The 16,242-nt window shown below is 38.0% G+C and overlaps 1 protein-coding gene across 5 annotated transcripts in view; it reads right to left on the reverse strand.

Moving 5' to 3' along the window:
- Nucleotides 1-2,784: 2,784 nt before the first annotated feature.
- The window catches only part of ATG5 (autophagy related 5), a 100,488-nt gene continuing 87,030 nt past the window's right edge, over nt 2,785-16,242 (reverse strand). For all 5 annotated transcript variants that reach the window (XM_060190694.1, XM_060190698.1, XM_060190695.1 and 2 more), the window contains one exon: nt 2,785-3,554. In XM_060190694.1, coding sequence (XP_060046677.1) covers nt 3,418-3,554 — 137 coding nt within the window. In that variant the 3' untranslated portion in view covers nt 2,785-3,417. The remainder of the gene's footprint in view (nt 3,555-16,242) is intronic.

Below are 16,242 nucleotides of genomic sequence, written 5' to 3' on the forward strand. Positions count from 1 at the left end.
AACCCCAAATCAACTTCTCAATAGGTATGTCAGAGCACTATTCCTAACTCTTCACTCCCTAGGGGTAATTTTTCAACACATTCAGACCAGAAAATGAATATATTCAGAAAATACTTAAAGATGACGAAGGATAGAAAAGGCAGAGAATCCTTTTTGACTCATGTTCCATTCCAGCGATTGACTCTTGAGTGTGACGAAATATATACATTTTCCCCTATCCGAAGGTAGAACATTTCTACCTGGTATATTTTGGTTAGGTTATGTTTTGGCTTAGGAATGCTACTAGTAGTAATACATACTGAATAATTTTGAGTGCTCTCAGACTGAAAATAACTTAATACAAAATTGAATTGCTCTACTTATGCACAGTGGAGGAAAACCTATAGCCTTTGTTAAAATTATTTTTTTCTTTCCTAATCAATCAAGTCTTACAATTCTACTTCAGCTATGTTCAAACATCTAAGAGAAAACCCAAATCACCTTTGACCTAAATTCCAAAATATGATAAAAGTAAATGCTGTCGTTCTTTGGCACGGCTCACATAAAACAGTCTCTGAGGACTGAAAAAACACGCTACCATCGAGAACACACACACTAGAAAGATAACCATTAAAAATGTCTATTACTTTGGGGTTGGGAAGTGGCAGGCCCAGTTGAGCACAAGTTATGATGCACACAGGCCTTGGTTCAAGCCCCTAGTCCCACCTACAGGGGGAAGATTTCTGGAGCAAGAAGCAGTGTTGTGTCTCTCTCAGCCCCCTCTCTATCACCCCCCCCTCAACTCTTGTTTCTATTTTTAAAAAAGTATTTTTAAAAGTTACTATCCCTTAATATCAAAATGTTTATATTGTCTTGATTTCTATCTAGTTTCCAGAGAATGGGGGATAAACATACCGAGAGTGACTCATTCATGAGTTTGTCTCAGACTGACCAGGGCACGGATCACCACATTACAAAAACTGGCAGGACAACTTTGATTATGAGCAGGCTTCTTGGGGTCACTAGATACATAAAAGGTGCTGATCACAGCCCAACTCGTGGCCAGAACTTCAGGCATCCAAATACAAAACATTATAAAGGACAATGATTCCAGTTGAATTTTATTTTATTATTGTCTAGTTACCGAAGTCAGTATATTGAAAGGCGTGGCCATCTCTTAATTGTAACTCACACGTTCTCATTCAGCCATACAGCTCTTACTTCCTTGAGAAGCTATGAACAGGTATAACAGGTGACTTATTTTTATATGATTTCACTTTTAGCTTCTAGGAATAAAGACAGACACAAAATTTGCTTATTATTTTTTAATAAACCGTAGAATTTTAATATTCAAACAAAAAGAAACAAAAATAGATATTTAAGCTCGCACTAATTTGTTTTATTCTTCCTCTGGATATTAAAGGCATGACTTACCTGGGACTAGAGTGGATTAATACAGTTATGATGCTGGTGTAAGGATGAACTAGTAAATCAAAACGGTCAATGACTTGAGCAAAATTTACTTTCACTTGAGCCCACTGCAGAGACCTTCCACTGGTCTTGTCTGTGGAAGCCACACGCCTTCCCATTCTTAGCACACTTTCTTATTTACAATGTGGCACTCTGGCTAAATTCTCATCCTCTTGCTCACTGAAGCTCCCTTTCGTCTGTCAAAACATCGAGGGGGAAAATCCCCAAACTGAATAGATGAATAAACACTTTTAATGTGAACAATCATATTTAGATCAATCCCTTTTTTGAAAAATCCGAGTCAGTGGGTGTTTTTTTTTTTTTTTAATCCTTGAGTAACTCAAACATTGCCTATCCTGCCTCTACTAAAATAACATTTTTCATTTTATTGACATTAGTCCATTATTGGTGACCTGCTTCTGTTTTTCTCTGTACCCCATTTTATTGCCCTTCTTGACTGAACCCTATACTTTCCATTCCAGAATATTTTACCTTTTGACTAATTTCAATCTTGTTCTGTGAATAACTCTGCTACCAATCAGTGAAAAAAAAAATCACAGAAGGGAAAAAGAAAGTAGTAAACACTAGCAGGACCTTACTTGAACAATTCATGTGATTTTTTTTTAAATAAGACAAACATTCATTTTTTTATTGTGGACTCTACAACCATTATTGTATGATACTGTATATTTAGCATACCCAAATGGGTTGACATTCAACACGGACAGCAAGCTAGCTCACAACAAGATTAGCGAGATGTAATGCACAATGGGTTCAGCTGGCGCAGCCCCAGCAGCATGGTAGGTAATAAAGTGCAGCAAAAATTTCCTTATATTGAATAAGAACTCCAGTGACCTCTGAATATTTTTGGTAAAGTTAAGGAAAAACTACTGCAGTTAGGAGACTGGTAATCTTCAGACTTCCAAGAATGGCTGCCAGGGACCACAACAGTGAAATATTAGACCTGGAGCCAATAAAAAATAATCATCATCATCATAATAAAAAAACCTACTAGCTAAGGGAAGAAGTTTTTTCCAATGTAGTATTATCTTATACAGATACTCAGCTTATTATGATTTCACAGAGCTACAAAGACACATGAGCATTGGTAAATGGTGACGTCACTTATATTTCAGCATGTAAAGGACATAGTTTTTAAAAAATAGGTAGCAAGAAATTCCACGACAGCTCCTGAGACAAGTAATTCTCTGCCTTACATCCATTCTATTCCAGTGATAGCCAGTCTCAGTGGCAACAGAGAGTAAAAACAGTGATCTACTGTGAGTCAGAAAGTACTGGAAAAGTGACAAAATTGTATGTTATTAAATGACAAAACATATTTAGAGGCTTTATTTAAAAATCTCTTACTGTTCATTATCAAAGTTACAAGATTGTTTGCATACCAATAGACAGACTGTAAACATAGGAAATTTTTTCATTAAGGAAAGATGGGTTTACTGTAATTTGATCTTTTACAAAAAAATTACTGCAAGTTATTGATAACAGAATTTCTCTTTTACTTTCTTAAGTCTAATTCTCTTGAAAATTAAACCAATGTTTCCACTCCCTCAAGCTAAAGTTCACCTCTGGTCACCTTAGGAAATACCCCTGTTTATTTGCTGATCAGAAATACCAATCAGGTAGCACATATTTCCATTTTCTTCTTAGGCTGAAGGTTTCGGCTTCGTTATATTTTACAAGAAAACAGAAGGCTCGCAATGGTCCTGTCGAGTGTTTCATGTCACAGCTGAGGTTTAATGACGGCAGTGGGGCAGTGGAGGAAAAGCAGTGGTAATGCAGAGTCAGACCAGCCCGAGCGCCCTTATCTGACATGGAATCTTTTTCCTGTTTGGCTCGCAGCAGTGTTTCTGGTCAGGTTGCTTCCACCAAACCTGACTGAAGCAGAAGGGTGACAACATGCTCTGGTAAACTGTCTCGGGGTGATTCCTCTCAGGCAGAGTTGATCCCTCAATCTGTCGGTTGGGGGACGACACTGATATGAAGAAAGTTATCTGGGTAGCTCAGGTGTTCACTCAGCCACTGCAGAGGTGTTTCTAACATCGGTTCAATTCCATGAATCATCACTTGGTTCTTTTTTTCCCCATCTATTCCAAGAAAGAAATCCAACAGTATCAATGTGTTGAAACGGCTGAAGGAAAAGAAAAACAAAACAAAACACAATCTGCCTTTTGAGAACTTGAGTGAATCAAATAGACTTTTACAGTTCTAACAGGTTAAGCTTATCTCCCAGCAGGAAGTGTGGACATGGAGAAAGTTTGAATGTTGCAGTAAGTATCACCCAAAACAGAAACCTGAGGGTTACAATGAATTCTGATAAGAATTCTGTTGCTATATGTGAAAGTATTCATTCTTTCTTAATTACTGTGCTTACCTACGACTGACGTTAATGAAACTGTGGTGCAGAAAACAGCCCACTGTACCCACTGACCAAACTGTGCCTCAGGTACATGAAAAGACTGCACTATGTGGCTCTGCGAGGCCAGGACAGGTACAGAGTAGGCCGACAAGCACAACTTGAAAATGATCTAATGGGAATGTGACTGGGAACCATCAAGCAGAGCAGCAGTGCTTAAGAAGATGTTTGATAAAGAGATGGGACTTCAGGTTAATTTTCATTACAGCTATTCAAAGAAATACCCGGAAGTGCAAAGGACAGGGTTAGCAGTTAAGAGTTTAAATAAGGAACTATGAGTCTGACTCAGGGATTCCTGTTTTAGTCATTAAACCTGATTGATTTTTTGCTAACACCCATTTGCTAATTAAAAGGGTGCTGAAATTCGGTTTTTAATTCAAATTTTGTTACAGACTAAATTTAAGGTCAGTTTTGTTCTTTATGATTTTTGCATGATAAACTGACACTCTTTAAAGACAGCACAACCAAATTCCTCTTTTGAAACAAGACAATAAAGAGAACCTCCAAGCAACTCCATGGCCCCCCTTTAGTACAATTCTTGGCTTGGCTCTTCAAAACATAGTATGTAAGCCTCCAGCTTCCTGGACACAGGAGACAAGGAAGCAAGGGATTCTTAGAATTCTAAGAGGGAAATACCCTTTCCTACTCTGCTCAAAATGACTTTTGATCCCTAGTCCTCTGATGTCTCGGCAACATGGGTTGATGATGTGCAATGATTAGAGCTTGGCTGGCACCTGAGACAAGAGACCCTTTTAAAGAAATATTTAACTTCCTCTTAGAGGCAGCCCAAGTCATGGGAGGTGACAGTAAACAGTTTGACAATAAGAGGAGAAGGAGGAGGAAGAAGAAAAAGAAGCAAAACTAAAAAGGGGGGGGGGGAAGGAAATAAAAAACTACAGGGAACCAATAATAGAAAGCCAAAGTAAAAATCTAGCAAAATTGTTATCAGTACTAGAGGACTAAACAGACAACCCAAACTAACCCTTGAATCACCTGTGATAGTTTAAAACAATTGCGGAAAAAGGTTATCGCATCAAAAGGATTTGATTTTCCTTGTCAGTTTGGTTTTCCATCAGGATGGGAATCATCTATAAACCAAAATTTAAGCCACACATAGGATACTAAGGAAATCATGTTTTAGATATTTGAGATTTTAAAATTCAAACAGAAAGAAACTCTCAGTTACCCGCAATGATTCATTCTTTTCAAATTCTACATTGTCATAACTTTACTGTATTAGATGTTTCTTAGAATATTTGAAAACATTTCCGTGTAGTTCTCTTCATTCTTATTACATATTTCTCTGAAATATTTTAATATTCTCAGAATCTTCCTCCTACTTAGCACTGAGTCAAAATATGAAAGCGCAGTGGTGGAAGAGTAAAAGTTCCTGGTCTGAAGTTTTTCCTCATCTTTGGATACTCTGAAGCAGTAGAAGAAACCAATTACAACTCCATATTCCAAAACTACGCCTAAAGCAACTTTTAAAATGTGGGAGCAGATACAGCATGACACAGTACTCATTCATGCATAATATCCTGAGAGCCAACAGACCAACCCTGTGACATAAAGGGGCAGACAGACTTTATAAGCAAGCCGTACATATGCAGAACACAAGCACTAGTAAAAGTTGTAACGGTCTATCAACAAGAAAGTAAGAGAGGTTCAGGAGATGAAGAGCTCTGTAAGCATGACCAAAAGCAGAGAAAGCGAGACATACAAAACAGATGGAACAGGGAGCCATGTCACTGAGCTCCATGTGAGCATGCACCAGTGATTTAGGTGGGGAAATAGGAGAACAAAGATACTGCATTATCAGAAACCTGAAGATGAGACGCCAACTGTGGTTAGATTGTGACCACTTCTACTCTGTAACTAAACTGAAGTGAGGAAGTAAGTCTAGGACTGTCACACCCCTTAACGTAACAGTGTAAGATCTTCAAAACAAAATCTTGCCATTGTCTACTTTTGCATGAACGTTTCACCTGTCTACATATACCTTTTGTGCTTCCTGACTTCTCCAAAACAAAACAAAAACCCAAGTGATAAAAGAGGGTTTTTTAAAAAAAGATTTCTTTTTATTATCTTTATTTATTGGCTAGAGATAGCCAGAAATCTAGAGGGAAGGGGATACAGAGAAGGAAAGAGACAGACAGACACCTGCAGCCCTGCTTCACCGCTCATGAAGCTTTCCCCCTGCAGGTGGGGACCAGGGACTTGAACCTGAGTCCATGGGCATTGTAACATGTGCGCTCAACCAGGTGTGCCACCACCCGGCCCCAAAGAGGGATTCTTAAAATGGGAATACAATTCCCTTGGAACTATCAGTTATATGAGCTGCTTTTTTATTTGTCATGGTGACCGCCACCTTCTAGCAGGGTGTGTTAGCAGTCAGTCAATAAATGCTTTCAGAACTTGCATCATCTGCTACAGCTGCTAGAATATACAACCAAAATTCACATTTCGAGAATAACTATTGGTGGCCAGATCAACTGTGGAGAAGAACTCAATGTATAAAAAGCGGTTTTGCTTTTTAATCATCAAAATGTTCCCCGGCAAACCAGGAAGTCTATATGCTGCCACCTGAACTCATGCCGCCACCACACAGTAACAGATAAACATGACTGGCCATTCCGGCAATGTCAGAACTAACAACATGGAGCAGTGAGAAATGACAGATGTTTCTGTTTTTCTAACAGTGGAAAAAAAACTCTTCACGATATGACTAAAGTAAATCATGATTTGGGTAAATGTTGTCTTTGTGTTTCAAAATGGGAATATTGAATTCGGTACTTGGGAATACGAAATCTTGTCTCAATAAGCAGGTGACACAGGAAAGAAGCGTTGTTCTTCATGCATCCCTGCAACTCAGGCTTATTCGAAGTTAGTTTGATGCTTTAATGTTAGGCTAACATTTAAGACAGTGAGCAAGTGAATCAGTTCTGTAAAAATTCTTTCATAGAGGGTCGGGGTGGGGGCAGGGAGTTACTCTGATTGTGATCTAGCTTCACACTTACAGACAAGTTGCAAGAATGGTAAGTACCTCAGGAGAACCTCATTCACCCTGATTTTGCCACTGGTTCACCTCACTAGCTCTACCATTCTGACTAGATACTTGTTTTCTGAATCAACTGGAAGTAAATTGGCAACACTGATCCCTAGATGTTTTAGTCTGTACATCCTAATCAATATTTAGATTAACCTTTATTTATAAGGATAATAATTATGAATACTTGGATTTGTGAATTAAGAAAAACTAGGAACAAATGTCAAAGACATGTTTTCTTTTTTTTTGTTATTGTTTCATTTAGAGAAGGAATTCAATTTACTTTGTTAGATATTACACCTTAAGATATATATATATATAAATATACAGTCTAACCAATAACATTTTTATATTAAGTCCAAGTATTATGGAGAACATATAAACGTATAGCTTTGGTTATTATCATAGTCTAATAAAAAGCAAATAATCTTTTTAAAAATATTTACTTATTCCCTTTTGTTGCCCTTGTTTTATTGTTGTAGTTATTGTTGTAGATGTTGTTGTTGGATAGGACAGAGAGAAATGGAGAGAGGAGGGGAGGACAGAGAAGGGGAGAGAAAGACAGACACCTGCAGACCTGCTTCACCGCTTGTGAAGCGACTGCCCTGCAGGTGGAGAGCCGGGGGCTCAAGCAAACTTAAACTGTCATTTACTTTAAAGTGAGCATTTTTAGACTGATGTTATCATTCAAGGGAAAAAAAAAACCTCTCAGATTTTGGTTGTATGACTGGAATGGGAAGAGTTATATATAACTGCAAAACAAAGACACCCACTAACCACAAGTCATTTGTGAAGATTATAAACTTAAAACACGGACAGCTTCTAATGCATATTCAGAAAAGCACCAGGTTAAGTGCACAGACTACAGTGCACATGGACCCAGGTTCAAGCCCCTAGTCCCCATGGGGGGAAGTTTCACAAGTGCTGAAGTAGTGCTGCAGATGCCTCCCTTTCTCTCTCCTTCTGTCTCCCCACTCTCCTCACAATTTCTGTTTCTATTCCATGAGTAAACAAATCTTTTGAAATATATATGTAGAGAAAATACTGCTATACAATGATATAAGTGAACCATAAAGTCAACTGTGCACTGGTAGCCACAGATCCTACTGCAACAGACAAATGGGGCGGTGGGAGAGGTGGGTTCCAGGTCTGGAAAGGAAGGACTCGGACAGGCCTCCTTTTTCTCTCAGGGTGTTTCCTTATATATATAAAATGAAGATGTCTGACCAGAGTCTGCAAATCTGGCTGACCATCAGAATTTGGAAGATTAAAAAATATCTATGTATAGGTGTGTGTGTGTGTGTGTGTGTGTGTGTGTGTGTGTATCTGATCTGTGTGATCTTATGCAGAAATCCCACACTGACTCTAGGTGAAGGTAAGTAGCTTTGGTTGATGTGGGATTGAGCCTGTCTCCAAAGGCTGCCGACTGCTGACATAATTATGACCCGTGGAAATTTCTGATGAAACTCTATGAGTTAGTTTGTAAATCACTGGCTTAGCAAAGGTTCACTAACATGTCTCCACTTCTAGTGTAGTAGTCTCTAGTGCGTAAATAGCAAAATAAACCTTTCCAAGTTCAACCAGCATAATTTGCAAGTCTTTTCACCCATAAGCTTTCTAAGTCTGTTCCCTCTACTGTAGTATGGGTAAAGGATGAACATTCTCCAGGATTGCAAGTGAATTCAATGAGATCTATTTTTTTTTTAATTTTTATTTATAAAAAGGAAACACTGACAAAACCATAGGATAAGAGAGGTACAACTCCACACAGTTCCCACCACCAGATCTCCGTATCCCCTCCCCAGAAGGTGGACTAAGCATAAAACAAGGCACAGGGTTTACACACAGTAGGTATTTAGTAAAAAAAAAGTGACCATGTTCCCTATTTTTTCTCTAAAAGAATAAGTGTCCAAAATGTTACTCAAGAGTAGTTAATGCAAAAGACCAGGTATAAGAGGTTACAAAAGCCTGTAGTAATAATGATTAAAAAAAAAAAAATCTTTGTTATAACCTGTCCCTGCACACCAAGTTATGGGAAAAAGTTAATTATTTTAGTACTAGATGTGCTGAAAGTCGTAGGTGTAGATATGTGTATATGATAAAGACAGAGAAAAAAGATTTAACTATATGACTCCTGTGTGTGCCTGCGCTTTGAATTACTCAGCTCCATTACTGTGCAGTGTGCCACAGATTTTTATGAACATTTTAACGAAAAAAGAATCAGCAACAAAAACGCAGTCATTATACAAACTAAAGGAATGACATTTACAAAAGACCCTTAACGCCACTGTAAACCTCTGGATTAACCTGCCAGTGATTTTTAAGGGATAGTCAGTAGAACATTCTTTTTTTTTTTTAATTTTTTTTAAAATTTATTATTGAATAGAAACAGAGAACCTGAGGGGGAGAAGGAGACAGAGAAACACCTTAAGTCCTGCTTCACCACTTGTGAAGCTTTCCTCTGCAGCTGGGGACATGGGGCTTGAACCCAGGTCCTTGAGCACTGTCATGTGTGGATTTAACCAGGTGCAACACCCCTGGCCCCTAGAATACCTACATGTTCTATCGTACTATGCTTTCACTGCATAATGGTCTTTGGGTCAGGTTCCTTTTATAATTTAAATCTGAACAATGAAACATTCAGAGTTGTTATACAACTTACAAGGTATAATTATGTGGGGCCTCACAGAATGTGATAAATTGTCTTGTAGAATTTTTTTTTAGACTAGCAATAGCCTACACCCTTCCCATCCCAGTCTGACTCTCAGTAATTGCACTTATCTTTCAGCTAGTTTTCTTTAATGAATACGACTTATCTTTAAAAGCAGGCTACTTGAGATTCTACTATGATGAGTTGCATTCTTACTACTACCGATTTTACTAAATATAAAGAATCTCTTTGAATTTAAAGAAAGCTAAAGAAATGGATGGGGTTTTTAATCAGAAAAATTTAGTTAAATGCAGTTTAATTAAGACTTTTTGTTACTCTGTATCGGTGATTATGGAGTAACAGAAATATAAAGTCGAATGTTATGACCGCTGTGTTTGGCTTTGTGCCTTCACATTTCCATTTTTTAGTTCAGCAACAGATTACTTGCAGTCTCAGAGTGTGTGATACTTAAGGTAAAAGTTCTGAAAAGTACTTATGACATATGAAAAAGTCCTAAACAAATCACTGAGCATGAACAATATAGTTCACTTAGCATGAACAATATAGTTCTTTTTTTTTGAACAATATAGTTCTGTCTGACAAATTTTTTAGCCTTGGACATGTCCATTAGGAAAATGCCAACTAATTGAATTCACTGACATGAAAAACCACAGACTGAAATCTAAAGTGCATACATCATGCTGAAGGATTTTGACTCAGCCTCAACAGTAATAATCAGCGAGGTCAGGTCAAAGAGGGTTAACCAAGCCAGGATATAGCCAAAGGGATACATCAAACGCTGATTTTAAAAGGGCAATTAATCTTAGACAGAAATGCTTCCTGGGGAATGAGATCTCAATCTTAAGAGTACATGATGTAGCAGTAAAAATGAACATATACAAGCTTACAGAGCTTTTATCCTATGATCACAAACAGAAGGAGAGAAATACAAACCCATTTACAAATACTTACGTTAACTTCTTCCGGTTCCATAACTTTGTAAGTAGTACAAATCTTAATGTACATATAGTACCACGATTAATATAGGTCAATTATCTCTTTCCATGTGTAGAAATATATCACTTACAGATTTATTTCTGTCCAAGATATTCTAAATCCTTACCTTTTAACAATTTAAATATGATTTTCAAAACATGACTATGTTGATTTTTTTGATTGATTTCTGCTTAAAATTTTTCTATTTCCTAATGAGAACATTACAATTTAAACAAAATCCCACATAATTAGAAAGTATTTTAAAATCATACTAAACTGATTATAATACTTTTCAAAAAGCTGATTAAAATTGCCTTGAAGATAAAAATGTATGTTTTATATTAAAAATTCTTCTTACAGCCAAAAAAATCATCAAACAAGACAAAAAATTTTAAAAAGAAATAGGTTCAAATGTCTTTGATCTACTTTCATAAAATGACCCAGAAATTCTAATTGGTTGTAATAAAGTCCACTAGTATTTGTTACTTAACAAATGCTAAATTTGCTTTATTTAAAATATAGGCGAGACAATGTTTTTATATGGGCCAATAAATCTCACAGGTCTCGTCTTAATGAAGAGATGACTATGCCATTATTTTACTCATGATTTTTGTTTTCTGGTGCTAAAGATTAAATACTAACTGTGCAAGTATCTGTTCTCTTTAAAAACTCAGGTTAATTCACTTAAAACTTAGATTAAAAGAACAGTAATTGAGAGGAAAGTTGAGGGGACATTTCTGGACAGATCTGATAATCTTACCACCTTCATCAATGAAATAAACAAAAACAGTAAGTTTATTATTTCTCTGATTTTTGAAAAGACGGATGTCAGTAAGTTCAGTCACTAAGAAATTCTATATCCCCAAGATTAGTTCATGTCGTCCACCAACTTGGACAAACTACAGAGAAGGAGGGAGGATGGGACAATCAAGGCAAAGAATTTGATGCCGTTTAGTTGAGAATTTGATGGTATAGTTAAAGAGAAAAGAAACTGCCTACCAGGTTTAAATTGAGCTAGCAAATTGTTTCTATCTAAGCATGAGCAAGGAGCTATTCACCGATGAGGACTACATCTGAAGAGGGTTTTGAATTCTCCCTGTAAGGGCTATGTCACTGTTTTCTTTAAAATACACATCGCCCAATGAAGAAGAGTGAGCAGTAAGGCTTCCATTGCAGTTCAGTGACCAGTCCTTTATGGCGGGATCACACTATCCCAGCAAGGTGCAAATGGGCTAGGGTCACTTGTGGGGAGTTAAAAACTTTAAATAAATGTGCAATGTATTATATATAAGCCTCAAGGAAAAAATTTTTCACTAGCACAATCACTTTGGGACCTCTTCTTGCCTTAAGACTTAACTTTTAATATATTAACATTATGTGAGAATTGAGCTTTGGCCGTGACAAATGGCTGTCGAATTGTACTTGCTGGTAAAGGAATGAAGGAGAACTTTACTAGTTTGGCACAGAGTAGAAACCCTTTACTGTACATACAAGTACAAACATTTGCACAATATCAAATATGAATACGAGCCTGACCCATTCCAACTACTAAAGAGGACTGATCAGCCAGAATATCAAAGTAAATCTATCAACGTAAAAATGGGCATTTTTATATTTTATTTACTTGAGATACAGAAGAAGAGATAGAGAGAGAAGAGGGAGAGATAGAGATAGAGAGAGAGAGAGAGCAAGCGAGTGAGCAGAGCACTGCATAGCTCTGGTTTATAGTGGTATGGGGGGTTGAACCTGGGACTCCAGAACATGAAAGGATTTTGCGTAACCATTATGCCATTTCACTTACACTGACATTTTTATTCTTGAATGTCTAACTTTCTAGGGTTTTATACTTTCACATGAACAGACTGAAATAAAATACAGCTAGAAAAAGCTTATAGGTGATTCATATTCTCCAAAGTAAAAGAATAAAAGCAGAAGCTTTGAACTTTGTTTTTATTTTTTCTGTTGTGCTGATGACCAAAGAAAGGTATTTCAGCTTAGCTCTCTGGGTCATTCTAACTACAGCTGACACCACACAGACCATTTACCTAAGCTCACCTTTGGTTACTTTCTGTTATTTCTGACTTGGCAAACTCCTCCAACTACTTATAAAACCAAAAGAAACATACAAAAGCAGCGTATCATTAGTAATTCCACAAGAACAGTGACCTAGAGCACATCTTCACAACTATCAGCGCATTCTACATTCATATGACGAAATGAGGCAAAACTCCTTCCCGCATGAATCACTTACAAGGAACAGTAGACACTGGTGGCACAGACTTTCATGAAATACTTTCTCTTTTTATCACGTGACGACAGCCAGTTCTTATCCATGCACACCCAATTCAAAGTCTTTCGCTTTCAGCTTAAGTCGGGTGCAGGTGTTTCTGACTGCTTCGTGTTTGACAATACCACAGGTGTACTGAACCAGACAGTAAACAGTTCTTGACTAAAATACTGACTTAATGTTTTGGATATTCTCCACAGGTCTTGAAATGATAGCTATTTTCCAAAATGAAGTTAACAAAAGGAGGCGACCAACAATTGTTTTTTCCATAGACACGTTACTGGTGTCAGAAATGTAGTCTTCTCTATGAATAGATGTGGGCCCTAGGTCAGATCGGTGAGGCTCATAGTTAGTGGTATTTATATATTTTCCCCTTACTTGGGAGCTACTCTACTCTCTGCCCTGACCCAGCTCTCTAGTCCTGTTCTCAACTCTGACACCATCTTCCCAGACAACACTTTTAGCCCACCTGCATGTTAGCTGTCGGGCTCAGGCAAAAATTACTAAAGTCATGGGCCCCTTGAATAGACCTAAAACAGACTTCCTAGCTTCTTTCCACACAAAGACCCTTTGTTTCACCTGTCTATTCTTACCTTTAGGCTCCTGTTTATTAAACAATTTGTCCTGCTTTATATCTTACCGCTTTTACTGCAACCATCAAGTTGCAGATGGTACCATGACGCCATGCTGACTTCCCTGGGCAGATGACCTCACTAATGTGTCCTGGAACCCCACATCTCCAGAGCCCTGCCTCACTAGGCAAAGTCAGAAACAGGCTGGGGGTATGGATCCACCTGCCAACACCCAGGTCCAACAGAGAAGCAATTACAGAAGCCAGACCTCCCAACTTCTGCTCCCCATAAAGAATGTTGGTCTATAGTCCCAGAGAGGGATACAGAATTGGGAAGCGTCCAGTGGAGAGGATGGGACAGGGAACTCTGGTGCTGGGAACTGTACTGTTTCTTACCATGTTATAAATCATCATTAAATCACATACAAGAAAAAAAGGAATGTAGTCTTCTCTTGATATGAAAACATACCGTCCAAAGTGGCTGAAAGGCTGGGTGCCATCTGCTTAGCAGTGAGGACTTGCCATTTGTGTCTCCCTTGATCAATATTAACATGGGACAGTCCGGGTGGAAGGAAGTCTGTCATCAAAAAACCTTCACTTCACCTACAGCATCTGAAACTGTTTAAGAGGCAGTTTTATGGGTTAAAGTCTGAATGGCTATTTTATCTCACTGCCTCCTGCTTCACAAAAATACTGGGAAGTCAAGTGGCACCCTACATCCTCTGGAATATACAAGGAGGGTGGCCTAAACAGTTAGGAAAAAACAAAGTCTTCGAAACAATAAAAAGCCTCATGAGTCCACATGGCGTTTTTCACAGGGTCAGGTTAATCTCTGCACTATTGTGACGGGGCATAGGAAAGGCAGAAGAACACAGTGCTGTGTTCTGACAGAGTGTGTCAGCTTACAGCATGGGACAACTTCTCGCTCACATTCCTGGATGTCATAGCTGCTATTTTAATAAACTCAACAAGAAGAATGGCCACAATTATAGGTAGACACTGCAATATAAAAAAGCAATGGCAGAAAATCAAGTTCCCAACACCACATCAAGAAAATCTAAAAGTGAAGAATAAATGAGATTAGGTCGTGAATACAAATCACAGAATGGCCAGCAGGGGAAACAAACATTTCAGAATGTTGTTTTCTGTTAAACTAGAAGATTAAAAGATTGAAATGTAAACAACAGAAACAAAACGTACCACAGTGAAGTGGAAAAACCAATGGGCTGGCAGATGAAGACTATATTCTAAACCTAGGGCTATAAAAGTAGTTCACAGGTCTTTAGCTGATCGTCTGAAAAATTAAAGAGACTGAATTGAATTAACTCTGATGCCTGGCAGTTACATGGTTCTTCAAAGATGTCAAACACCAAATGAACACCCGGCCAGTCCCATCCTGCACCCCTCTAGGGAGCTTCCTCTCATTCATCTGCGTATTTGTTGACAGTTATACAGCTCCTTGGGAGACAGATCACTGCTGAACATTTTTTTCTAAGGTTTTCATTTTCCCTGTGATGATTTCATTTGATAGTCAAGGGTCTTATAAGTAAATTTTAAATGACATATGCTTTCTAAAGTCATATATATATATATATACATATATATATATATATAATGTAGCCTTTTGAATACCAAGGCTTAGGTTAAATTTACTAATCTTAGTTGATGACAGTATTTTCAATGTTCTTTAAAATAAAATATTACAAAGTACCCAATGAGTGAAAGGTACAACACAAAGGAAGGGTAACTGAAAAACATTCTTGCAGAAGGTCAGGTGAGAAGTTTAAGGATGGACCCGATGTCTGTTAGAAATGGAAATGTGTAATTGCTTATAAATTTTAAATGAAAAAACTAAGTCTATATTTCTAAATCCTCAAGAATATAGCAAAATAGACATGAATTGTTTTTAAAAGAAAAAAAAAACTACATGGAGAAAATGAACTAGAACTTTTAAGATTATTCCCCAAATTAAAGAAAGTTACTGGAAATTTCCTGATCGAGTTTTTGTAATAAGAATTTTAAAATAGGGTTCACTACTTCTGGAAGGATATGCAGGAAAGTGGCAACACGGGTCGTTTCTGGAGAAAGGAACTTGGGGTTTTGGTGGGCGGGAGCCAGGAGAGACTTCACGAAATTCCTTTACATAGTTTCTTGATTTGGGAACTATTTAATGTACTATGAGAAAAACCCAATTATTTTACTGAACATAATACAGTAAAAAAAGAAAAAGGTGACAAATAGCACTGCATCAAAATTAAATACTCTACTCTTCAACGCAAAAACAAAGACAAGGAAAGCTAGGTTCAGGTCGCATGTCTGATAACCAGCACGCGGGGAATGTGAACGACTCTTAAACTCAGGGAGCAGACAAAGGGCCCAACTTGGGGGGGGAGGATCTGTTCTTTATACCCTTTAAAGAAAGAGAAGGAGGGGGGAGGGGGAGGGACCGCAAAGCACTGCTCAGCTCTAGTATCGTGGGGGTAGGGACTAAACATGGGGCCTTTCTGCGAAAAGTCCTGTCCACTATTACCGCAGATCACCAGATACTAACTACTTTGCAGTCACAGGACGGCTATGGTAAGTGACGGCAACAACAACTATACTGGTGAAGGTGTGAAGAAACTCAAATGCCCATACACTGCTGGAAAACTTAAACAGATTCTGTAATCAAACACAAACTAGACATGTGATCCTGACAGTTCACTCCTAGGAATCCACCCGCTCCCCCACCCCATGCCCACACCTAACTATCTGTGAGGCTTCACAGCAGCTTCATTCACAATCCACAAACCCGTCACCCGCTGAATGA

This window comes from Erinaceus europaeus, chromosome 4 (genome assembly GCF_950295315.1).
Source record: "Erinaceus europaeus chromosome 4, mEriEur2.1, whole genome shotgun sequence".
Taxonomy (NCBI): domain Eukaryota; kingdom Metazoa; phylum Chordata; class Mammalia; order Eulipotyphla; family Erinaceidae; genus Erinaceus; species Erinaceus europaeus.